The following is a 27,093-nucleotide window of genomic DNA, read 5'->3' on the forward strand; positions in this document are numbered from 1 at the left end:
TTCAGTGCGGAACAAACATTCAGTAAATTAGCACAACGTCATGTCCATGGGACACAGAGGCGAGCGGTGCAATCTGAGCACCTGACGGAGAGAAGCATCATTTCCACTTCCTGTCGCTACACAGAGAAACCCCCCAGCGACTTGTCCCGACAGCAAATACAACTCACCTACAGCCAAAGTCTTACCAGAGCAGATTTTCCTATTTTATATTATGCACGGGGATCTGATTATTAAATCATTTTATTATCATGTACAGCAATGCTTCTTCAAACTACTTTTATATTTGCTGACTTCACTGTTATATATATTCTTCCACATTCTGCAAAACAGACAGTGAACTGTGTGGTTATGTAAACATCAGCATGAAGGAAAACTAAAATAGTCCGATTACTGTAAAACAAATAAAGGTTATGGCAGTTGTCTCCCTTTTGATGATTCATATTTCTCAACACCTGAGATTCTCTACAATGAGACATGAGGTAACAGCTTGCAGCAAATTTAGGAATTTTTTTCATCCCTCGAAAGTAAATAGCTGAAAATCGAGAGAAGAAACACGTCCGAGCCCGACTGATATTATCGGACGGCTGATAAAAGTTGTTAGCGTTTGTGTTTGTTGAAATAAAAACTTTATTTTACAGAATAAATTATGCGCATTTATGTACATCAGTACATTTGTTTATGGTCAATATTATTTTTTCAAGTTCAATATATTTGGTTGTATTTGTGTTTTGTTTTTACTGATTTATAATAAAGTTTTTGGTCAAACTGTTAAAATGTCAAGCCTCACTTACATTTCTTTGTCATTAGAGTTTGATAACAACATCATAGGAGTCATTGCCAATTTTTCTTTTTAAATATATAAATATAGACCCATATATCGGTATTGGAAAAGGTTTACTTCCTAATATGGATATAGGACCCAAACATCCATATCGGTCGGGCTCTGATGTTTTTCACATCATATTTCTTCTCAAGGTTTTTCTGCAGAGAAAACACGAGTGAAAGAGAAACCAAAAACGATACCGAGATAAGGAACATTCAAAGAAAGAACAAGAGAACATATCTCAAAGTGAATCAATGCAGCACGATGAACAGATGTGGGAATCACACGTGTTCAGGTAAATACTGTTTGATGTCTGCACCCTACAAGGATGAATCTGAAGCCGTTACACATGATGGACGACTGTGTGAGTGATTCCGTCTTTGGCGATTTCTTATCCTGCGCTTTTGTTTTCACCCCTGTCCATTTATTTGTTTGTTTCTTAGAAGGATTACTGAAAAACTACAGAACAGATTTCCACAAAACTTGGTGGAAGGATGAGAAATGGGCCCAGAAAGAAGTTATTCGATTTTGGCTTGGAAAATAAATCTGCGTCGTGTTATTTTGATTTCCTTATCTTCTCCTCGCTGCTTCCTGTCATTGCATTACATCTTTGCGAGCGTACGTGTTTAATTGCATAAAGGGGCGGGGAAGTGAGATCCAATCTGAGGCGACTGTTTGACCTCGGTTTCATTTGACTTAATCCTGCTCCAGGTTACAAGAGGTAACTTGTTTCACCCGTTCGCTCGTCCGCTCCATTTCACACACCGTCAGTGATCCAAAAATAAAGTTCATTATAACCGGAAGACAGAACATGCTTTAAAAGAAATCAACACATGTACATTATTTTAAATAAATTAAAATCAATACCATAGCTAAAACATTTTGGCAGATCAATGGACGATGATGAGTTGTTATGTTGTCGTACATTTCAGGTCAGCGCTGATATCTGGTCGTTTATGGAAAACATGGGACGGACGATTGAGGCTGGATGGCTTGAGAGTCAGTCATACAATCCTGATACATGAAAGCTTTGTCATGTCCCACAGAGGAATCCACACTTAGGTTTGTGATTTCCCTCAAAGTGTTGCCTGTGCCGCTGCTGGTGGAAAGAGACTGGACAGGAAAGGCGCTTCTTGTGTTCACTGTTCTGCACTTTCGACGTTTGCTTTGTGCTGTACATCCATCATCCTGAGCGCTGGAGGAGAAGGTGGAGATTGCAGATGGAGGCCAAAACATGGAAATGAGGCACTGTGAGTCTGTTCCTGCTCTCTGACGTCTGCAATGATCAGGTCTTTCATCCGCCGCAGTATCGCAGCGCGTTCTGCTTCGTGGGAGATTTGTGTTGAATAGAAAAAGAGGAGGCAATAGGCTTTGAGCTTTGATACAATTATTTAGTTCAAAGATTAAAATTCCTTGGGTTTGTCTGTGGAAATGCATCACGAGGGTGAGAGGCCCTTTCCTTTACCCAGAGGAACATTCAGCAAAGAGTGTGAAGAGTGTCATTGATGGTAGGAGTGTGGGCGGCCAGGGGAGCCCGGTCCAGGGGAGGGTCGGTGGATGGGGGAGGAGCTGGGGGACATGCGAGGGCTGAGCTCTCCCGTCTGGAGACGCCACAGCAGCTCCTCGTTGTTGCGACTCAGCCGCTTCTTCTCGTTGCTCTCCTTCTCCACGTTGACCTGCAGGTTGGCGTTATCCTCAGAGAGTTGTCTGAGGAAGAAGAGCGAAGTTACAGATTTATTTTCCTCACTGCTGTATTTGCCTATAACTGGTCTTAATACACAGACAATATAACTTTTGGTTCTTGACTTTGAGGCCAAACTCTACTGTACAAATATAAGTTATATACCCAGAACTAGAAATACTGTCCTACAATTGTATGCCTCCGCCAGCCAGTGCAGTTTCAGTCCACAAAAATTTGAAGAAATTCCCTAAAGGCAGACTTGTGATATCATGTTCAAGAGGCCAAATTCTTGAGTCCATGTGAATGTGTGCGACAGATGTAACGTAATTCCCTGCGGGTGTTGGTGACATATCACGTTCATAGGAACATGAGGTCACCATGACCTTAACCTTTGACCCCACAGTCAATATCAAATCAGTTCATCTCAATGTTTGTACCAAATTTGAAGAAATTCCCTTGAGGTGTTGAGATATTCAGTTTATTGGATGGACGGACAACCTGAAAACACAAAGGCCCTGGCCACTGGCTGTCTCTGGTGCAGAAGCCTAAAAATCGCAAGGTGACGTTGTAAAAAATGTTTTGCCGTCTCATCACTGAGGCTTTTGAACTGACCTGGACACAACCAGGTTCTTGTCTATTCGTTCCTTCAGGTCTTCGTTCTGCTGCTGCAACACCTGCACTCTCTCCTCCAGGTATACATTCTTTTCAGCCTGCTCAAAAACAAACGACGGAGGGTGCACAACATTAAATTCTTTAAATAAAAAGAGAAATAGTTATATTTGTCATTTTAACCGTCCATACCTTACGTGTATGGACTATAGCTATTGGAATTTGACCAACCAGACAAAAACAGAAATTTGAAGCCTACTATTATCTCCAGCTCTGTTATCTTCAGGTCCTGCTGATGAATTTGTTGATTCTTCATCTCCAGAACGTCTTTGAGACTCTTCAGGTCCTCCTCAATGTGTTTGTAAGGAGCCAAAGCGTCCTGACAAGAGAAGACAACAACAGTGAAGGCGACCATCAGTCTTTAAAACGTCAAGAATAACATCACATGTTGTTCCTGTGAAGCATCACGGAGCCGTTACCACTATCTGCTCATCTGTGCTCTTGCGGAGAGCTTCCTCAAAGCGCTTGGCTCGGTCCCTGAGGCTGCGATTCTGAAACGTCAGCGTGTCCACCTGATCCTGTTGAACACACGATATGTTGCCGTTACCAAACTTAAAATGTGTCCTGTTAAAACAGATACTTTGTCAAAAGAGAGGTGTTGACCTGCAGCGACAGTCTGATCTTCTGAAAATCTTCATCCAGAGACTTCCTCTGCTGTTCATGGGCCATCTTCAGATCTAACAGAAGAAATGACATGTCATCACCTCTCTGAACCTGCGAGTCAGCAGCAGGACAACTGCAGGTTTTCAGTTTGCTTCTTACTCTTCACGGTCCTGGCATGCTCCTCCTGCAGAGTGGTGAGCGTGTCGTTGTGAGCCGTCTCCATCTCCACCAGGGACGCCTCGTGGTTCTCACTCATCTCCTCAATCTGGGTCAAGATGTAGACGTTTAAAGCAACACTTGCTAGTTTTTACAAATGCTATGACAACTCTGCTTCTGAGGTCGCCGGTTTCTTCTCTGTCAGATGGTCAACAAATGCACGGGGAGGCTAAACCCACAACTCCTATTTACAACAGTGCATTATGCATCCCACCTGAAGGGGGAACCCAGGTATCGAGAGCTTGAGGACACTGCACGTCCACCCACACCTGCAACCTACAGCCTGCTCCCCTTGGTACTAGCTGTCAATCACACGGTATCAACAGCCCAACACATACTGGGCATTTATGCGATTTTGAAAGGGACCATAATTTACAAAATGAACATCATGCTGTAATGAAAAAAGACTTAAAAACAACGATTGAAACCATAAAGAGAAGTAGAGTCATTTTAGACTACTATAGAATCAATGGAGTCGCCCTCTGCTGGTCAGAATACAGGCACTTCTGTATCTACTTCCCTTTCTATGATCATAACATGCACACACACACACACCTGCTCTTGCTGTTGCATCCGTAGGTCGTCCAGCTCATCCCGCTGTAGGGCCTTCAGACTCCGGTCCTCGGCAATGTGCTGCGCCTTCAGCCGCTCCTCCAGCGCTCCCAGCTCCCTCTGCTGCTGAGCCCGCAATCCCTGCAGCTCAGCCTCGAAGCGACGCTCCAGTTCCTCCTTCTCCCGCTGCAGTTGCTCCCAGTGTGCGACACTGAAAGCTGGAAATCAGGGTCAAGCACAAACCAAAAATTAAGCAAAGACAATGCACCGAGTTAATTTACCAGTTGTTATATCTGTCCTTTAATTTGAATGATGTTGGATAGAAACACATTTCTGAATTTTGCAGGTGTCAGTTTGTTGTAAAATTCTAAATACAGCAAACTGAGCATCATTAGAACATGGTGTTTTTCTTTTAGACTACATCCAGCAGCAGAGCGGGTTCCCCGGGGGTCACTTATAGCAGTGTACTGTATAATACATAACAAGCTGTGAGCAGGGAGCGACTCACCGCCTTCCCTCCCCACTTACCCACTTCATCCCTGATTCTGGCAAGCTCCTGGGACAGTTCCCTCTCTTTCACAATGGCACGTTCACTCTGAAAGGCAAACACATAAAAACCGTGAGCACTTCTGGAGCGTGAGGATTTCTTACACTTACAGTACAGCAGTGAACCGTGTAAGTGGAGTTAATGTGAAGGTTGTGGCACGAATTCAAACTGACACAGGAATAGACGATAGGGTTGAAATTAATGATTAATGATATATTTTATATATATATTTTTTCTATTGTTTGATGTTGATCAGTCAGTTAAAAATGTTGTGTACACAATCTAATGCAAATCTCTGCCCTTGTGAAGGTTAATGGATGAATTTAATCAAGGCTCCATGAAACATTAACTATGTATTAGTCGTGGTATCCATACGAATTGAGCTCCTCTCTCTCTTTCTGTGCATTGCCTCTTGTTACAGGTATCATGCATATTAATTAAGAACACATCTCCCTGAGTTTAAACCTAGAAACTGACATCGTGGTCACTGTAGATGAGAGGATTATAGACCAAAATGATGTTCCTGCTCCATTAACATTCATTGTATTTGCAGCTTCCTCCACCGAAATGTTGTTCCACCACATGCAGCACGTAAATACTGTTATATAAAGCAGCCTGATTATCTTGTCATGTCTTGTAGAAGCTAATTTACGACCTGTTTGAACTATAGCCTGCCTGTGTAATGAGCGTTAACCACTAACCAAACTGTCCCTCTCTCGAACCAGCACTTTCAATGAGCTATTCCAGCCGCCTCTGCTCTGAGATGCATCGACGTGTGATTGGCTGAGGCCACGACTCACTGATAAACAAGACAAATGAAACGCTGCCTGAGAAATTGCTAACAAGACGCTGGACTAAAGGTCATAGGTCACAGCTGTGGTCTCAGGACGATGTGTGGAGCTCACAGTGAATCAAAGAACAGACGTGGCAGCAACATAATTATAGAAAAAAACCTCCTGCGTCACATTTGACACCAGTGTATAATTTTAATGTGGATCGTAAAAAAGCCAAGGGTCTTAATGGCTCCGGGGGTGAAAGGCTCGACAGCAGCATAGAGGAGTCAACGACATCTTTACATCCACTTTGATGAGGTCTTCACACTGAGCTCGACGGAGTCTCCAGTATCCTCGTGATGTGACATCACTCACAGAGGGTGACTAAATGACTATTGATCACTCCTTCAAACACGCAGCAAGATGGCCACGCACGCTGTGACGAGATGATGAGGCGCAGATCACCAAGCAGCGTTTTCTGCGAGAAAGGGCGAAGGGAGGAGAGAGACAGACGGGAGCAGGTGAAATATGCATGAGACAGTATGCAGTTACAGTATGTCTCGGCAGCGAGTGATGTCATCCTCTAAGAGGTTCTACTTGGTGCACGAAGTCGTCAGGGGAGAGACGCCGGTGACCTCATTAGGGATGAAGGAGGGTCAGCGGCTTGTTTTTTTCATTTCACTCCTCCTCACTCCTGAGCTCCGCCTCTGCTCCCACCCATCATCCCCCCCCCCCCGACTCTGATCCCCGGGAGTCGTGGGTGAGTGTGACACGCATCCTGATTTCACTATTCAGCCATTTCCAACGACTGATCCCATCATTGATTTCACTGTTGATTATATTTGTTGTCTGAGTTGGCAGCATGAGAAAAGAAAACCTAATGATAACCAATTAACAAAGAAGTAAAAAAGTAGAGGAGCATATCTCAGTTCAATCAAGCTGCACCAAATTGCACACATATTAGTTTCCAAAATATGCCTGATCCATTTATTATTCCCTGGAAAAAGAGACAAAATGTCCTGAGTCTGAATCCTGGATCTGTCCCCTGATCTGGATCTGCACCAAAATCTAATTGGTTCTTCCCTGGCCAAGTTTCAAGTAATCCATTCAAAGGTTTTTACATAATCTTGCAGTTAAACAAATAACCTCCTTGACGAGAATAATCCTCACGTTTAAGAGGCTGGAAGCAGCTAAATAACAAACAACTACTGGATTATAACATATTTATATTCATCTCTTTACATCTTCTGACTAATCGCTCCAGCGCTGCAGAATTTACATGCATCTTTACAGTACGGCTGCTCAAACACTGTAATGACTTAATTAACTGCTCTTAAGTCTGCACCCACGCAAACAGTCCAGCTTCAGTGGGACCATAACATCCCTCCGATGTGCCGTCACTGGTTTTGTTTTCATCCTGAGGAGACTCCAGTGAACGCACAGGAAGCTGCAGCTGCACAGCACGAATGCTGCACAGGAAAATTGCACACGTGATTTCTGGTAGCTGAGAAATCCAGTTCCGTCGGGTAAACACGAGGACGAGAGCTTCTCCCCCCTACGATCCATCAAATGCAACCATGCGATCGATACAGAGAAAAGAGGACAGGAATACAGCAGCTTGTTATGTAATGTCCCTGCAAACTGTCAGAGGAAAGAAAGAGGGACAGTGCGACTGACAATCCGGCTTTGACTCAGCACAATCCGGCACACATTCATCCTCTGCACCGGCTCCAACATAACACATACATGAACACAGTCAGCCCCCCCTCCCCCTCCCCCTCCCCCTCGCCATGCCAACAAACACACATACTAGGAATCCTCTGTGCCGCCTGCATAATATACTGCCTTTTACCGTTTGCTCCAGACAGCGCAGAGGGAGGAGATGGAGCCTACAGCAGCAATGGCCCATACTAGGCAAGGAGACAGCAGCATCCCTGAGCCGGCTGCTTGCACGGGGGAGGCAGGAGAGAAAATACAGAGCGAGAGAAAGAGAGAGGGGGGGAGGGAACCAGGCGAAAGGATGGAGAGGGGAGGAGAGAGGGGAAGACTGAAGCCTCACCTTGTTTCCTGGTTTGCGTTTATCCCTGCGAGAACAAAGACTGCCAGCCCAAGCCCAGCTCTGCCTGCCCACCCCTGAAACCCCCGCCCTGTATCATACTCACAGCCAGGGAGCAACACACACACACACACACACACACACACACACACACACACACACACACACACACACAGATACATGCATGTGAATGTGAATGTGTGGTCTGTTGCATCTTTGAGAAAAAAAAACAAGAAGAGTGGAGCAGAAGAAGACGGGGGAGGGAGATTATCAATAAATGGCCAATCATCAGCTCTGATACTGAGCTCAGGGAAAATAGCTGAATGCATCAGACGTTTCAGAACATATCAACCCCCACATACGCTTCATCGAAGATAACGTATCCTGGATGGATCTGACTGGAGGAATAATGTCCAAATTGTAGTGTTGGATGTTAAAGTTTCTTGCAAAAAATCTAGCTGCCCAAAATAACTCAATTAAAACAATTTAAATGTTCCCATGCAAAAGAAAACTACTTTTTTCTCTGTTTCTGTGAAAAGCTTCATGCACCAGACAGCGGGAAAAGATCTGACCGAAGGAATAACACAGCAATGGATGAAAGGTTTCTCGGGAAAAATGTAGGTGCTCAATAGAACAATTAATATATAAAACTATTTATCTATCTATCTATCTATCTATCTATCTATCTATCTATCTATCTATCTATCTATCTATCTATCTATCTATCTATCTATCTATCTATCAGTCTATCTATCTATCTATCTATCTATCTATCAGTCTATCTATCTATCTATCTATCTCTCTCTCTCTCTCTCTCTCTCTCTCTCTCTCTCTCTCTCTCTCTCTCTCTCTCTATCTATCTATCTATCTATCTCTCTCTCTCTCTCTCTCTCTCTCTCTCTATCCATCTATCTATCTATCTATATATCTATCCATCTATCTATCTACAGCCAAAATATCATATCTTGGCCAATAATAAAATATTTAATTTAATCCAAAATAGACAAAACATTATAACAGAACAAATCTTTCAGGCTGGTTATCAGACTCAATGCTAATTTACTTTACAATCACGTAAATATTGCTACTTATCCAATAGAACTGATTAAAAACCAAATTAAAAGACAGTTTTCAAGGTGGAGTCATATCCCAAAATAGATATAAGTGGCAGATGTATCTCAGATTCATGTATTTTAAGATCTTCCACCCATCGGACCTTAAGCGGATGTTCCATGTTCGATCACTAAAAGCAGAGGCTCAGGCTCAGGCCGCTCTGATCTGATTAATCATCTCCCACTGGAGAGCAGAGGCTGTGGGCGTGGCCGGGAAAAAGGGATGAAATGGAAGCAGAGGAGCAGGAGAGGACGAGGAATAAGCATTGGATCCACTTCTGAGACGCAGAACACATTCGGCCACACTGAGTCTTCTGCAAGGTGAGTTTCACCATCCAGCTCAGTCACACATCTGTCCATGTACTGTGCACTTTAATGTAGAAAAATCCAAACTACAGTAAACAAAACAGCTGGAAAAGCCTTTGGAAATCGTTTGTATTTTTCCTCACTGACAAAAACCTGCTGCTTCACACTTATTTCCAACGTATTCAAAGAGGAACAGAAGTCAGGTTTTTAAATCCTTTGTAGACAAACTGACGCTGACAACAGACGCCGGATGCTACAGGTGTCAGTGGTGCTTGTGAAGACATCACACTTTGTAGTCGGATTCTGAAGCCAGCTGCAGGTGTTCTTGTGTTTTCAAAGCAGGAATGTGTTTTATCAGCAAAATGAATCAACGGTGAGATTAAATATGATCCGAGTCTTTCTCTTCTGTGAGTCTCATATAAAAAACAGCTTGCAGAGATAAGAACCTTGTTTGAGACAGACAGACAATATTTCAATCAAAACAAATTTACATTCAATATATCAAGTTGTGTTGTTGTGAGACAATAATGCTTTTACGAGTAAGGACTGAAAATTCATCCCTGCAGGACGTCCAACTTCGTCATGAACGGAAATGTTTCTTTCTACATGTATTATGTATATGTATATGTAGTATAATGCACTATAATGCGCAATGAATGAAGTATATATACCTCACATACTTCTTATTCATATTTTATATTAATCTTCTCTAGGTGTGCACATATCTCCAAACTTGGTTAGAGTAACTGTAATGAAACCCAATTTTCCTGTGGATCAATATCAGTTTTTCTGATTCTGATTCTTTAAGGTTCTTGTTCAGGTCCCAGTCTCCTGCAGCGTCCTACCTTTTGACAGAAGTGCTGGGTAGTGATGCTGAAAACGTCCAGGCAGAGGGAGGCCTTCTTCAACTGGGCCTGGAGGCTCAGCAGCTGCAGCGCCTGCTGCTCGCAGCGCTCACGCAGCTGCTGGACCAGAGCCCGGTCCAGCTCCTGGGCCCTGTCGGTCCGAGCCGAACCATGAACCGCTGCCGTCTGCCCACGAGCTGAGGGACAGAGCCGAGGGATCAATACAATATACTTTAATGATTTCATGAATATGAGACTTTGAGAAAGGTTTTTAAATAAATAAACTCTCATGAACAAGTGGACCTTTTGTTTGAACTTTATCGTGTACAGTATATAAGATTTGATAACACATTTATAAAAACTGTGAAGATTTTAAAGTGTGTAGAAACACACCAAGCAATTGATAAATTGATAAAGAAATTTAAAAATGTCTGGGACACCCTGCTATTGAATTTTTTTATATTAAATTGAATATATTTTCTGCTTTCCACTGTTGCGGAAGCAAAACGACAATAAGAACCTATCATCTCATCCATCGCACACACACACATACACAAACAAATGAATTGCTGACTGCCTGGTTGGTTATTAACTGTTGACAGTTTAGTTTTTTCTCGTGGTTCTTGTGTCCGGCTGCTTTCTGAGAAACAGATAAAATGCTGACTTGTGTTGTGGTAATCTGACCCAGCTGGATTTCCACTGAAGGAGCCACGCAGGCGTTAGAGCTACTGCAGCCTGTTGCTATGGCAACAGCAGGCTGGCCTTGTAATGCAGTGTGGAGCGAGAGAGAGAGAGAGAGAGAGATGGGAAATTTTAAAGATGCAGTGGCAGCTGAGGGTGATACACTATTGACTACTGCGTACTATGACACACCCACGCCCACACCCTCACACACACACACACACACACACACACACACACACACACACACACACACACACACACACACAGAGCAGATTAATGTTCTGTCAGACTCACCAGGTGACTGAGGTTTGGGTGAAACCACTGCAAGTCTTTTAGGGGACGACTTCGGTGACATCACAGCGTCCGTGTCCTTCGGCACCTCTCTCCTTGAGGCTGTGGAGTAAAGAAACAAACAGGTTAGAAAAATAACTGTTATTTTTATTCTTTCACTTAACAATTTATTTGGAAACTGAGATTTTACATATAAATATTATTTATATATATATATATATTTGCTTCGTATTGATCAGCTACATTAAAACTCATGAATGCATCAGTATTAATGAAGCAGCACTAGGCTCCATAAAATAACAATAAAATAAGCATTTCTTTAATGAATTGATCACTTTCATTTTGGTGATTATACCTCTGTAGTTTTATTATGACTGTGTTTTTTATATCTTGGATTTTCACCAGGAAAACAATCTCGTGGACGTCATAAAAATGATTGACTGCTGGTATAAACTACACGTGAGGTACAGTGCTGTTCAGTGACCTCCAGGTGGCGTAACTGCTCTGCTGCAGGAAGCCGAGGCTGAAACAGGGGCCCCACACAGAAATACCCCCTGTGACCACTAGATGGTGTTGATTTTCCACATTGAAGCAAAAATTGCCAAAACAGGCAACAAGGTTCAACCAACAAAGCAGAGAGGGAGAATATTATATATATATATCACAGGGAACAGTATCCCTGATGTGATGCAACGCTGAGCAACAGTTAAGAGGCAGCCTGATTCGTTTTCAGGTTAATTATTTATCTCTCTGAAATGGATGTTAAGCAGTGGAGTGGTTCTGGGATCTGGGCAGTCGATGTGTGATCCTACGTCTCTGTCTGTCCCACATGTAGATACTTTAACTGTCTTTTAAGCACCAGGTGGGACAAGTGGTGACTTGCGTGTGTCTTTTATCTCGTCAGGTGACGGGAGCGCAGTGTGTTATTTTCCTTTCTGCCTGCAGCCTGTCCTGAGTCAGAAGGAATTCAGTGGAATTGCAGGTTTTGTTATGTTTGTCTTTTAAAGTCTCACACCACCCGGAGCTCTTCCCTGTTCCCTACCTCGTCCGACTTCTTTTCCGTCCCGCTCAACTTTTTGAGGCTTCGTTCTTTCGTTACCGCGGGAAAACTGATTTGGTTGATGATTCCGGTTCAGTCAGTTTAGCTCCGTGAGTTAAATGAAGACTTTACATATACCAACAAACTTTACATAAGCACCTGCAGGGAGTTTCCTCACAAGACCCAACTCACAGAGGCAACTTAGAGTAACACTCATGGACATAATTATTAAATTCATAAACAGTATTTACTTGTGATTTCCTTTGAGCTATTTTATATCGAGAAAATATTGTATTTACTCTGCTTGGTGACTTTTTTCTCTGAGAACTATATACATCATATTTCATTAATATGTTCTAGTTCTTCTTCATTGAAACACTGATGTGAGGAATGTCAACCAAGCCATTTAAACAAACTAAATGTATACAAGCCACACTATAAAAAAATATATAAATCCATTAATTCATCTATTTCTGCGTCTAATTCTGAACCATGTAGAACAATCTCATCTCAGAATGTATGTCCGCTAACACACAGTAAACCAGCCTGTGTAAACTACTCCACTGACCAACTGTCTTTGTGTTTCTTATGCAACTCAGTGATGATGTCAGTTTGCAGAGGAATGAAACCCAACATGTGAGTTGTTGCGTTGGTGCCGACGCCTCCGAGCCTCTCCGAGCACACATCCCATCTTGGTGTCATTTGATCACCAGGAACAACGACCTTGACCTTGTGGCAGCAGCTACAGCCTAAGTATGTCGTTTCAGCAGATACACACCCAACACCACACACACACAGACATTCATGAGTCGTGGGGGAACGTACCCATTGGTGAGGAGCGCTGCGGGGGCAGAGAGCGGCGCTGGAGGCTGGGGGCGTTGGGAGGATGCGGACGGCTCGGACCATGTGAAGCTTCACCGGGGGTTTGTTTGTGTGACAGTGTGTCATCGCTGCCACTGCTGGGATCTGCAGAACAGGAGAAAGGAAACAAGATGTAGATTTTCTTTTTGTTTGAATGATTCACATTTGAATTGAAATACAAGTATTGGGCAACACTGCGCTGACAGACAATTAATTGTAAATTTAATGCTACTCCTTAAGGTCTCAAGTAACGGGCAGAGCTGAGTAAATTTTCCTTTTTGCTTTCATGCACCAGATGCTTGGAATGAGACATTTTAAATTTGGAATCATAAACCTCTCTTGGTGTGTTTGAAAAGCAGTTTTCACATACGTTTCTGTGTGTGTTCTGTGCTTTAGTCAGTTTTTTGTGTGTTTTCTGTTCCTGCTTGTATTTATATATAAACTTTTGATTTTATTTGCTTATTCTTAGCCAAGACTTTCTGGCAGAATAGATCTTAAAATGAAATAAAATAAAATAAAAGGGAGTTGGCCTTGTATCATTCTATTATATTGCATTTTTTAGTATGGGGGGGGGGATGTTATAGCTTTTATTTGTCAATTTATAATTTGCACATTTATCAGTAAAGAAATGTGTCAATGAAAACAACATGCAGTGTAAAAAAACATCAGTTATTTTCACTTCAAAAACTTAGAAAGCATCATTTGTCGAGTGCTGTAAATCTACTCTCACTGACCTACAGGATAAAGAATTACAGGATAAAGAGTTCTTTACAGGTCAGTGATATTTATTCGCCATTGTGTTTTCCTTTTATATTTCTAGGACGAAGTATCAGCAGATCACAATCTTTCTATTTTTCCCTGGAGAGTATTTTATTTTCTTTCTCTAAACTGCAGAAATTCACAGGGACAGAAGAAAGCAAGTTGCGGCAAACATCTTAATTATTCATAACAGCTGTTTTTACGCCTCAAGCTTTCTGTGAATAGAAAAATGCTTTGATTCATAGATGAACTGAAACTGTAGCGAGGAGCCGTCCAACATAAAAACACTGAGAACACAGAACTGGAGGATCTTTGTGTTTGTGATGTATCGTCACTCTGATGTTTTCTTTCATATCATTTCATCATTAACTGTCTCTCTGGGATTCCAGTAAATAGACAATCCAGCATTTGGGTTTACTTTGTCTGTCTGATGTGAAGCTCTAATTACTCATCATGAAATATTCAGCTCCTCAATCATCTGCAGCGACAGGTAACTGAACACGCTCAAAGAGGAGAGAACGACAGGTTTGTGCATTAAAATCATTACAAACTGATCTGAGGTGGAACAGGTTCAACTGGGGCTGAAAACAGGATTAAAAACAAGCTGTTGTATGGAAATATAAGATATGGTATCACATTTGAACAGGGACACAACCAAAATGACTAGATAGCATTAAAAATGCAGATTAGATGCCAAAGTGCCGACAGGATCTGAGTGGAAGCTCCACTGGGATCCCAGTATCTCTCTCTGCTCACAGCATGAATTCACCTGGGAGAGTCAGCTTACAGAGATCGAGGCTGAGCAAAGAAGCCGATTGGCTGCGGGAGACGACCGGAGGCTGACTCACTGCTTGTTTCTATCCTGCATGTTCACTGCAAATCAGTCCCCTGCTCTAAGAATCCTGTGCTCAGTGTGAACACCAGTGAGAGGCAACAAGGCCGAAACTCGGCTGGTGACTAATTCACAGGAAGTGAGGACGGACAGTGAACAGACACATCTTGTTTTGCATTTGCAATAAGGTGTTTCTTCATTATACCTTCTGAATGTACAATTCTCACATCTTCTATTTTCAAATTCTTAATTTGAACAACCTTTTCCTCAATTAAACAGTCTGTAAATACTGGGAAGAGACACATTCAGGCAGGATATCAAAGGAATAACATGGTTTGTCGGTTTTTCTTTTTGTAAAACTACTATTTTTTATTATCAAATTGGAAGTGACAAGAAAGAACAATGCTATAGAACACCATTGGGATGATAAGGGAAATTTGTTAATATATTATTTCAGGCAACAAAAACTGTTTAACTAGACTAAGTTTGACTGGGACAATAATTCATTCAGGGAATTTGACTCCTTTGCACCCTTATTACGAAAAGTACCAGAACTCTAAATTAATTTTCTCAAACTTTCTACAGTCAAATCTTCTGAAACCTGACACACTGACAGGGGGGGGGGGGGGGGGGGGGGGGGGGGGGGGGTCACCATGAACAAGAGTGAGGTGGAAAACTGTTGTACAGTGAAGTTCAAAGGCCTTCACATCGTTACACCTCGCAGATTTTAAATCAGATTTCATCTTGAGGAGATGAACCGAAAATAAATCAATAAATAAATGTCCCTCTCAGACACCAGAGACGTCTCAGACACTTTGAAGACTTTTCTCCCTGCAGGGATGAGACTGATCCACAGGAAAAGAGGCTTAACATTTATAACACCCCACAGAGAAAGCTGAGCTGCTTCAACGACCGTGAAGTCTGGCTTGGAACTGGGACGCAGAGCTTAAATATGTATTATAAAGTGCATATGAAGTAGCAGCTACACTAACGTCTGAAAATAAGGATCAAGGTGACATTGAAAAGCTTGTTCTTTCCGACCAACAATTCAAAGCCAAAAAAAACGTGAGTAAACATAAATGATCAAATATTAGAATCTGGAAACAATTAATGTTTGGCAATTTTACTTCATAGAGGGCCTTAAAAAGACTGAAATCCGGTTGGTACTTTTTACTCAATCTTCCTGACAAAGAAACGGACTGAGGTAAAAACATAATTTACTTGGCGAAGGTAATAAATCGTGTATTGCCAAAGTGCCAAACACAACTGATTCACCGTAACCCTTGAATCTTGTCGTCAAACGACTCCACAGAACAACAGACACACGAGCATAATGTCTGCTCCCACGGAGTCAACTGGGCAGATAGATCCCATGTGTCACGTTTAACTGGGGCGCATCACCAGTACATGTGGTTGCAGTCGAGACATACGGGCCGCATGCTAAGCTGCCTGAGCCCAGAGCCTGAAGGGAAACACTGCCATGTCATGCAGGCTGCCAGTCATGGATATACTGACTGAGTGTTAGTCAACCATCTATTCAACCTCAGCATCAGCAGAACACAGAATATATTCAACTGGCTTGTAAATTCAACAACAGCTCCACGGAGAAGCAAAAACAAACAATGACAGACAGACACTTACACGACGGCAGCTTATCATCTTGAGCTGTGGTTGTTTTCTGAAGAATCTGAGTTAAAAATGGTACAAAATAACCCAGTAAGGTGAGCATCTGAGCCTTTCAGGAGGGGGGACGCTGCAGCGTGAAGAAAGAGACCATCATCTGCCCCAACAAAGTTTGAAGAGGAGATTCACAGGCAAGAAAGAGGCGGGTACAAACAGCTGGCGTAGAAACAGCTGCACATAGTATCCTGTCATATATACCACACCCTGACTCTCTGTTTTCAGCACCACTTTTTTCATTTTGAGGATTATAAATAGGGAAGGGGAGACTGTCACAGACGTGTGAAGGACCCTGCATGAGACAGCTGCTGCTTTCCTCCAATTCTTTCTCTCCAGTCTGAGGATCCTGTCTGCACCAGCAGCTCCAAGAATTTTCTGAGTCCAGCAGGTTCGGGATAAGAGAGTAAAAGTAGCGAGAGGCAGCAGCCAGCTGTCGATGAGTGGAACAAATGTGGGGACACTTGAGCAGAGGAGGACGGAGCTAACCCGTCATCATGTCCTCCAATCAGGGCAGTCAGAGGAGACACTTCTGCTTGTGGACAGGACTATAAAACATGAATAGAGAGCTGATTTAGATTCTCTTACAAGAACACGTGGTCACTGTGACCTTGACTTTTGACCTTCACCCACCACAATCTAATCGAATCATCCTTGAGTCCGAGTTAAAGTCTTCACCAAATATGAAGAAATTCTCTCAAGGTGTTCCTGAGATGTTGCATTCACAAGACCAAAAACATGTGCTTTTTAACATCACCAATGAACTTGACCTCTGACCTCTGACCACCAAATTCAAATCAGTTCATCCATGAGTCCAAGTAAATGTTTGTACCAAATTTTAAATGGTTCCCTGGAGGTGTTCTTGAGATATTGTGTTCACAAGAATGAGACAACCTGGACCATAACGCCTGTGGCCACTCACTGTCGCCGGTGCAGAGAAATAAAAATTCAAAAGGGACAAAGAGGTTTTTCTGTGTCAGCACATTCAGACTGTTTGTTCTGACTCAGCACTCTGAACAAGTGAATCTGCTGCGGCTCCATGTCGCAACACAAACGCTGGCTGTACTCAACTCACTGAAGGTGTCCTCTGCAATGAATAAGAAAACAAGTCGTAACTGACAACTTCTTATCTTGTTACGACACATTTCCAACGTCCTCATCACACACAGACATTAAGCAGCTCAGCTACTGTGCTTCCCTGCCATCGATCCCTCTGAGTGGAGCCTGCAGGAGGTTGATGAGAGGGGGCGTCGGACCGAGCGCCAGAGGGAAAATGCTGCAGTTTGCAAACTCAGGAGAAGCAGCAGAGAGAGAGAGAGGAGGGAGACTTTAACGTTTCTTCCTCAAAGCCTCTGTGGTGCAGCAGCTTTCGGCGCCTGCTCGATGAATTAAAAAAAAAAACTGAAAAGAAACGAGCGGCTGTTACTATAGTAACTGAGGAGAGCAGCGGCAGCCAGAACTGCTGGTGAACTTATAAGGACAAGAAGATGTGATGCAACAAAAGTGTGAAATGTCCTTTTAATCAGACTCTCTTATGTCTATTTTTGTTTCAGGCAGGTTTTTTTTTAGCCGGTCACACTTTAAGCTGAAGGGGGGGGTGACCGTGTAGCACAGATTCATACGAAATGTGTGGAGAGATGGTGACTCACGCTGGGAGGGTCGACAGGGATCGCTGTCGTTGGACTGGTTGCTGGACGCAGACGAGACACTGGAGCTGCGGACGAAGCCGAAGGAGGCCAGACGGGCAGGTGGCAGGGCGGAGAAACCCGGAGGACGGAGACCAGACTGTCCTGGTTTGAGCGGGACACTCTTAGGGGTTGGATCTGTGCTCTTGTGATCTCCTGGAGGTACATGAGGAAATGAGGAATATAAGACTCATTGAGAACAGCGTCTGTTTCAAGGTCACATTTACATAAGAGAGAATGCTAAGAAATATGCAGGCGATACATTTCCATTACAAGACTGACGCTGGGATCTGCAGTCGCAGTCTGTGTCGCATCTGCTCTGATGAATAAAAAAGGGATTTATGTCACTTTCACTAATCTCACTAATCTCTAATCTCCCTATTACCGATAACTAACCTCTGTCAACCTTCATTCAGTGATGAAATTGAACACAGATACAGTAAGACAGCAGCAGACTGTAACACAGAAGCTGGCTGGGTGATGATTTGTAATGTGAGTGGGTAGAAATATGCAGAGCAAGTTGTTAGAATGTGGTGTGTGTGCGCTATCACGTGCTTTGCACTTCAAAGAGTTGAGGTGCCAAGGTGCCTCATCCATAGTCATGGCAAAAGAAACGGAGGCAAAATCAACTTCTCTGCATCTCGACAACCAGAGGACAGGATGTGCACGGAATACACAACGATGCAGATGGAGGAGGAATCTCTGTCCCTCTCTTTTCTAAATGCTTCAAAACCAGTATGTTCTTTACAACGTAAACATATAAATAAGAAGCCTGTCCTGTGATGTTATATATAAGATCTCAAAACCATTTTCCTCGTGTTCTGATACTCTGATTTAAATGACAATAAATCTAATCGGGTCACCATCTCACCTGCAGAGTCCTGAGGGGGTGCTGACCTCTGACCTGTCTGCTGAGCTCTTGTCTTGGCGGCAGGCTGCCTGCTGACCGCCCCTAACCCTAGCTGAGGCCTCAGGGCTCTGGGGGACCGGTACACGCTGCCGCCCTCGTGAGAAACCTGCTGGTAAAGTAGATTTTTTAAGAAGATTCAGAAATTGTGAATCCTTGTACATTTGAGAGGTCAAATCACTTTCATACATGTAATCTTCTGAACATTGTAGATCTTCAGAGGCCGATGCCAATACACATCTCAGTAAAAGATTTCCAATACAGAAATATTAGCCATTATATATATATATATATATATATATATATATATATATATATATATATATATAGAAAACACAAATAAAACCAAATACATAGAAACAGTTTTTATGTTAAAGGTAAATATAAATGCACATCTTTTTCTGCAATGTTTATTCTGCATAATGAAAGTTTTCATATCGGCAAACATAGACTCTGATACCAATATGTCTCATTTATCGGCCATCCAATAAATCAGGGTTCTCTCTAAAACTGAGGAACATGTAAAACCAGGATAATGCTTCTTCCAGAGTTTGAATCATACATATGTGAAACTAAGTAAGTTCAAACGTTTGGATTATTCCAACATTTCAAACTGATTAAAGGCCACAAGCAAGTAAAGCTACCGTCCCTTGGCTTCAACCATTAAAGTCTCACCTCTTGGAGATATTTCTCATCCTCGTGAAAGCTTCCCGACTTCCCGCTCAACCTTGGGGGGTTGGTGCCGCTCGCCCCAGTCATCGCCACGCCTGGAGGATAAAGCCCCGCCTTCTGCATCTCCTGCCGGTACTTGTCAAACAGCAGGTTGGAGGAACACAGCACCGGTGTGGATTTAGGTTGAGGAGTAACCTTCGGAGCTTTATGAGCCGGTGAACTGGAGAAGGAGGATCTCAGCTGGGGTGCAGAAGCTTCATTTGGGGCATCTGTAACCTGGGGTTTTGTTTGAGGGCTCGCCCGAACATAGGTGATGATTTTCGGTCGCACGTTTTTAGGCTTCTGGGGAGAAGAAGACCTCCTGGGTTCTTGTTCTTTGTGCTGAGGAGGGACGACAGGTTTGGGGATGCCACTGCTCATCTTTCCTGGCAGCTTAACCGTTTGACCGAAACCTCTCTGTGGGGAGTCGCTGCGCTCCGAGCTCGGCGCCCTGATGCCCGGGACCTTGGCTGGAGAAACAGGTGGTCGTTTCTTGGGCGAACAGGAGGTGGTCTTCGAGGGCGGTGGCGTTGCCCCTCGACTGGGGCTTCCCCATGGCTTCCGCCGCTCCAGACTTGAGGAGCCGGAGGGGATGCTGTGCTCAAAAGAGCCCTGCTTCTTTAAAGTGTTCTCAAACGACGGCTGCTTTTTAAAACTCCTGTCGAAAGAGTTTTGTTTCCTCATTGTGTTATCAAACGATCCCTGTTTCTTTATGGCTTTGGAAGTAGTTGATGACGGATTCTCCTTTGTAGCAGCCTTGGATGGGCTCACGTCAGGGGCCTCGTTGGCTTGTGTGCTTTTATCCATTTTCCTGTTTCTTTCTTCATGTGTGTTTTTTGTAGTTGGCAAAGCCTTGTGCTTATTTCTCCCTTGATCACAATCTTCCTCTGTTATATCTCTCTGGTTATTGTTCCTCCTGTGCTCATCAATGGCGTCCCCGCACGCAACGGCTCCATTTCTCACTTGTGCCTTCAAAGCAACGTCCTCCGAGTGAAGCGTTGAATTCAAATTAATGTCCACGTCTTTCTGGTGTGTTGTGCTTTTGCTGGAGGAGAGGGAGGGGGGGTCCGCCTTGCCTCGCTCGGAGAGAGTGATGCAGGCCTGGGAGGTCAGGTCCTCTGAGGTGGTCGAGTAAGGACCAGTGGCGACGTGCCACGAGTCTGTCGTCTGGGACCTGCTGGCAGTGGCAGTGCTGGAAATGTTGGACTGACAGGACAAAAAGACGTCAGTTTCAGAGCTCAACTCAGTCCTGGAGGCCTCTCTGCTCTCGGACACATGAGAAGCAGTGGACTCCTGCTCGCTGGCAGAACGCAGGAAGGCCTTCCTCTCTTCCCTGCCGTTATTATCCGCTGCTACTGACGACTTCCCCGGAGGCGTCTTCCGCTCCGCAAGCCCGACGAAGTCCTCTCCATCCCCAACCAGGTAGGTCTCCAGCTCCTGACCCTCCAGCCTCTCAAACTCAGCCAGGTCGGGGTCTTCACACTGGGTGTCCTTCCCCAGGATGACGACTTTGTCTCGCCGTGCCGTTCCACTCACCAGCCCTGACAGAGTCCCGCCGTCCTCTGCCCGGATGTCATTAGCGTTGGCATCGCCATCGCCCAGCACGCCGCCCCGCTGGTTGTTGTTCCTCAGCTCCCCCCCGCTGAAGGGCTCTCCACGCTCGCACATTTTGGAAACACTTCTGAGTTCTTCAGCGCCCTTGAGAGCACTTTAGAAAAAGAAAGCAATCATTCATGGCATCAGTTATGAAGCAGTCCACCCTGACATCCCATCAAAGTGTCGTGTTGGCACAGCAGCAGGAGCCAGGAAGGGATTTTCACATTTCTCTCCAGTTGTTCAGAAATCAGAACGTTGAATATCATGCCTCATGTAGAAGATGGAGCTTCATGACATCTGGGCTCTGGATCCTGTAGAGAAAAGACACCATGTTTAAATGACATATTCAACACCTGAGCTTTGATATGTCACAATAAATTGTGCAGGAAACATGAATGAATTCATTTTAATTTATCTTTTAAGAGTGTGAACTGTTATCAAGGAGCCCAGAGGTTCTAACACAGAACAGTTTTCTTTTCTGTTGTGTCCTGATTTGTCAATTTGAAAAAGGAAGTTAAATAAATGGCCTGTAACTAATCTGAAATGTATTAAATGCCATATAACTGAGTTATATACTTAACTATAATATACTCTATAAGGTAGGGCGGCACGGAGATGCACTGACAGCCAGAAGGTTTGTGGTTTGAATCCCAATTCGGCCGGGGCCTTTCTGTGTGGAGTTTGCATGTTCTCCTTATGTTTGTGTGGGTTTTCTCCAGGTCCTGCAGCTCCCTCCCACAGTCTAAATCCATGTACACTGGGGTTAGGTCAACTGGAGACTCTGTAGCTGTGAATGGTTGCTCTGGGGCCTTTATGTCGATATACATCATTCCTGGTACCGCCTCTCACCCAATGTCCACTGGGAACGACTCCAGCTCCCCCCCCCCCCGTGACCTTTAAAGGATAAACTGTGTAAAAAATGGATGCGTGGATACTCTGGTGTAAGGAATATATCACTGTGAGCAATGTAGCGTGTGTTTATAAATGCACGATGCTTGCTTCTGCTCAAATATCATCCTTGTACTTCTGTCATCTTAAATCTGGTCATATTTCCAGGACACGAGCAGCTTTGTCGTTAAAAGAACATTCAAATTCTGCAGCAACTGGGTTTTCTAGTTGTAAACACATGAAACGTAACCGATCCCAGTACATACACAGTCCCAGTTTGACTTCAAGAGCAGCGTCTATTTGTTGTCTTTGTCTCTGGAGGTTTGTGTGCGACTGTGGCCTGAAAACAACACACTGTGCTGTGTGGTTGTTCACTTCTCCCTCTGGTGTTCCAGCTGCATTTTAAGCGTTAATATAAAAAAAAGGCTGTTTAATGTGTCGGGAATCTCCAACAACAAAATACGCTGTTAGCTCAACATCACGTGATCCCTGCATCACAGCAGAGGAAGAGGAAGTTGTCAGAGTTTAAATGATAGGAATGTTTAAATGTGTCATCGCCACGTGGGACTGACTTGTCATGTTAACATTTCAAAGTTAGTTTTGGTCTTTGTGCATTTTGCTCATCCCTGTTAGTAAGAGCTTTATATTTATCTATGAGCGGCTCTTAAAGGTGTTTCCACGTGGTACCTGCAGTGGTGGGATGTAGCAAAGTATATTTACTTCATTACTGTATATTTTCAGATACTTTTCACTTTTACTCCACTAAAAACATGAGCAAATATCTATCTATATAATATCAAGCATTGCATTACATGCTGAAATGTTTTTTATATTTTTAAAAGTAGTCAATAACAAGAGGGGAATTGTTCCATTGATCCAATCAGAGCGAGCAGGTAACATTAGGCCCCGCCTCCTGCAGTCCACCAATGAAAGCCATAATGATGTAGAACGTTGCATTAGGGAAAAGTACTTTTTCTTTTAATACTTTTAAGCAAGCACTTACTTTTACAGTGAGTAGAAACATTAATGTAGTACTTTTACTTCAGTACATTTTGGTCCTTTTTGAATTTTTTTAACAAAAAAAAAGGCCAAACTGAACGGTCATGGTAATTTCTACAACATCACACTAACAGAGCAGAGAGGGGAAACATCTAAGTCATGGCAGTGCTCAGGTGAAGTGCTCAGGTGAAGAGCTCAGGTGAAGTGCTGTGTCGACTGTGCAGTTGTTTGCCTGATGCTCTCAGAAAACCCCGCAGCCTGGGTTAATAGAGGTCGGACCATCAGCCACTGCCTGGAGGCCCATTCTGAACGAGCACTGCAGTGGTGGACTCCTCAGCCAGAGGCACAGAATAAAAAGATGTCCGCTGCTGACACTGACCTTCCTCAGCGGACTCGTGAACAGAGAACCTGACAGACTCTCTGATCTCGGGCTATTTCTCACCTTCACATTAACTCCCCACCTTGTCACAGTTTGTCATTACTCAGCTCAGCGTGTCGAGTTCGGCCTGGGACCTTGAATTAAAGTCAGGTCTCTGTGTTTCATTATACTTTGTTCACCAAGAAGTGAGACTCATCCAGTCACACCCTGACGAGCTCGCCCTGAGCCAATCACCTTCGAGCAATCAGAGTTTAAAAGTTTAAAATGTCTCCTCTTGCTCCTGTCAGTTTAATACAGCAGAAAGTGACCCACTTCCATCGCTGCATCACCTCAACTCTGGATCATCTCCCATCAACCGTCCAACCCATTAATGGGTTTATAAAGATGGGCAACATGACTCCTCCCCAAATGCATATGACGGATATTTTGGCTTTATTTCTGGATCATGGGAGGAAGTGAACATGCGTCGTCCATCCTTATAAACAGTCAATGGTCTGTTCAAAATCCTTTCAAGACAACTTTATCCTCCATTTTCATCACCACCACCAGTGTCTTGCCTTCGGGGGGAGAAGTCACCCTCATATCTGAAGGAGATTCATTCCAACTTACTCCTTTGTTTCTCTGCAAGTTTCCCCTGATTGAAATACCACCAGCTACAAAAGGCCTCCATGTAAAATATACACCACATTTCCTTTCCCTTTGATTTCTGTAAGTACATGTGACAGAAAAACTGCAGAGACGTTCCAGAGACACGTGTCTGTTTGCAGCACAGGAGACCACGCCACACTAAAACGCTGCCTCAGCACCTGCACTGCAGAACAGAGGCCGATGAATCAGATTCCCTACAGGCCCCCCCCCTATCAGGTCCCTATCGGTGCTGTATGATTAAGACACTAACTCCCACCTCGGCAACCAAACAACCGACGCAGCTCTCGTAAAGATTCTTACATGAGAGATGACATGTTGGATAAATGAAGTCTTGGCTGTGATCTGGAAACAGGATTGTTTCTGCTGCTGCAGCCTTGATTGCTTCTCCTTCACCTTAGATTGAATCCTGATTCAAAATCAATGCAGCTCATCCCACAGCACACACGCAGCAGAACTTCATAATGTGACATTCATCAGCACAGCAATGAAATGATGGATATGACTCGTTATTAACTTTGTTCGTATACGTAAAGTTTGAATCCAGAGATAATGATGATATCAAGAGCATAAAAGTACAAGAGGCCTAAATATGGAACTCACCGCAAATAGAACAACAAACTAAAACTAACATCTTTAATATAAATGCAACAATTCTTCCTTCAAATCTGAACTAATCTGAGACGCCCCAACCTACTTCTCATCCTGACTTTCTGACCCAGCGCATTTAATAATTTTCTGCTTCACACTCTGAAATAAAAGCGTCGCAGAGATAATTAAACTTTTTTAATTCATCTCAACCTCTTCCTCTGCACAGATCTCTGGAGAGCTGAGTGTCACAGCCAGATGCTGCTCGTTTTACTGAGAGAAAATAAAAGTGCAGTGTCCTGAGTGACTGAAGTGATGCTCCCTTCCTCTGCCATCCCATTTTTCCAATCTCCATCCACACAGCTCTACACCCCGTCACCTCCACCCCTTTGTATTTCTGCCTGGCTGTTTTTCGCTCTCTTGTTTTGCTCTCGCTTCTGCAACAGCCGATAATGTTCCTGCGGTGACACCGTATAATGGCAACAAGGGAGATTGAGGAAATTTATGTTCTCCCCGTCAACATGCTTCCCCGAGCATGTGTCCCCATCCCCCCACCGTACAGCAGCTCGCTCTGCCACCTGCCTCCCGATACGCAGCCCAGACCTTCATCGAGGCCTCTTGTGAAATCTGTGTGTCCTCGTTCTGCTGCTTGTGTGAGCGTTTGCACAAACATCTTGTTTTTCTCCTCAGGAGCTGTTTCTGTTTGGGTCTCACATTATGTTGGAAGCAGAGCAAAGATCAAGGCCTTGGTTTTTCCACTGAGCTTCACTTGATGCTCAGACTGGAAACCCTCATGAAATATTGAGGCTGAGTGAAAATGGAGGCGAGATTTTGAATGCTTCAGTGACCCTGAACCTCACAGAGGATCATCTGCTGTTGAGAAATAAAGAAGCTGAAGGTGAGGGCTGCACGTGAAAGCAACAGCTACACGCATACCAGGAAACTATTTACATGACGTGCAAATGTAAATATGTAATATGCAAATGCACAAATATGCTATTTTAACACATTTTATGTTCAATTATTATCATCACCGAGCTTCCACATGCTGGAGGATGCAGGTTTTGTTGGTGGTGGAGGCTCCTCACATGCTCCTCACTGTCACGCCTCGTGTAATATGACAAAACTCAGGCCTTTTTGGAAATAACTGTGGTCACACCTGCACAAGCCTGACACCTCACAGTTACTAATCCAGCTCGTGCTGCCTTGTTCCTCATTTCACAGGCTCCAAGCAAACACACATGATTCCAGGCAGGAGGGGGGGGAAAGAGGAAGAGCAGGTTTTGTTGCGGAATAACAAACACGAGATAATAATAGAGGTGAAGAAACACTTAACTATAAGATTCCCGGGGTCTGACCCTCATACCTGCAGATACACAAACACCTATAGTGGGAGCTGAGCCCACATTTTTTAAATTTGACTGCATAGGCAGCAGCTATATATCATAATTGAAACTCCTGCAGAAAAAAACCCGAAACTGGCTTAGAAATAAGGAGGTTAATAGAAAAGCTCAGATAACAGGATGATCCGCAGTCTCTCTCCTGCAGATGCAGCTGTGCCAATAAATCCAATTATCAATGAGCGCTGATGTGCGATGGAGATTGAGAAGAAGAAAATCCTCCTCCGGTGTGAAACGGAGCTTCTTACCGTTCACAGTCCGCAGGTGATCCGCTGAGAGAGCAGCGAGCCTGGGGGAGGAGGGACGCGTCCAGCCCGGGCGGAGATGAAGAGGCTCCGGTCCGCAGCAGCATCCCTGGGAAAACAGGGAGGAGAGGAAGAGGAGAGGAGGAAGAGGAGGAGAGGAGGAGAGAGGGAGCGACTCAACGCCCATGTCAACATGCACCCAGGTCGCCCCCTGCAGGTGAAACTCTCATTTTATTTTTCCACAACCTTCCAACAGCAGCAAAAATACAATGATAATTATTGCCATTTTTTTTTGTTGCATTGGCTCAGCCCTAGTGTCCATGTAACATTTATTAAACAAGTAATTAATAATTAATGAAAATCCTCATTAATCATCTGTGCCTAAATATTGTGGATTAATTATAAATGTAAGATAAAGTGCTCTGTGTATTGTGGACGGTGCAGAACGAGTTACTATTACCACTAACACAAAATAATGTAATTAAATTTAGATATTTAATCTATATCGTGTCAATCTAGAAGTGCAGTAAAACACATGAAGCAACAGGATTTATCTTTTTATTTTATAACAATGCAAAATATGTACAAGGCTATGAATATTGTATATATTTTCATACTGCACATTTTTATTTTCATATATTCAATGTCATTATATAGTGTTGTAGTACAGTACTTTAGATTAATCAGTCTAAAGTAGGTTTTTAACATACATGGAATTTGCTTT

At 43.6% G+C, this 27,093-nt stretch overlaps 1 protein-coding gene across 5 annotated transcripts; it reads right to left on the reverse strand.

Annotated features, from left to right (window-relative positions):
* Window positions 1–1,035: 1,035 nt before the first annotated feature.
* Window positions 1,036–26,554, reverse strand: mtus2b (microtubule associated tumor suppressor candidate 2b). 5 transcript variants are annotated; one of them, XM_034604436.1, is made up of 15 exons: window positions 26,373–26,554; window positions 19,594–21,536; window positions 18,883–19,030; window positions 17,976–18,167; window positions 13,023–13,163; window positions 11,162–11,260; window positions 10,184–10,380; window positions 5,073–5,139; window positions 4,548–4,762; window positions 3,936–4,041; window positions 3,777–3,850; window positions 3,593–3,691; window positions 3,373–3,492; window positions 3,117–3,214; window positions 1,036–2,530 (listed from the first exon to the last, which is right to left on the reverse strand). In XM_034604436.1, the coding sequence occupies exons 2-15, from the start codon at window positions 21,295–21,297 to the stop codon at window positions 2,323–2,325; spliced, it is 3,468 nt and encodes a 1,155-aa protein (XP_034460327.1). In that variant the 5' UTR covers window positions 21,298–21,536; window positions 26,373–26,554; the 3' UTR covers window positions 1,036–2,322. The 5 variants fall into 5 exon arrangements, with proteins under 5 accessions (XP_034460327.1, XP_034460325.1, XP_034460328.1 ...); XM_034604434.1 differs by having other exon boundaries at window positions 3,117–3,217; XM_034604437.1 differs by having other exon boundaries at window positions 3,117–3,217; window positions 17,976–18,151; window positions 18,882–19,030.
* Between the last annotated feature and the right edge of the window lie 539 nt (window positions 26,555–27,093).

The sequence above is a fragment of the Hippoglossus hippoglossus genome, chromosome 13 (genome assembly GCF_009819705.1).
Source record: "Hippoglossus hippoglossus isolate fHipHip1 chromosome 13, fHipHip1.pri, whole genome shotgun sequence".
NCBI lineage: Eukaryota > Metazoa > Chordata > Actinopteri > Pleuronectiformes > Pleuronectidae > Hippoglossus > Hippoglossus hippoglossus.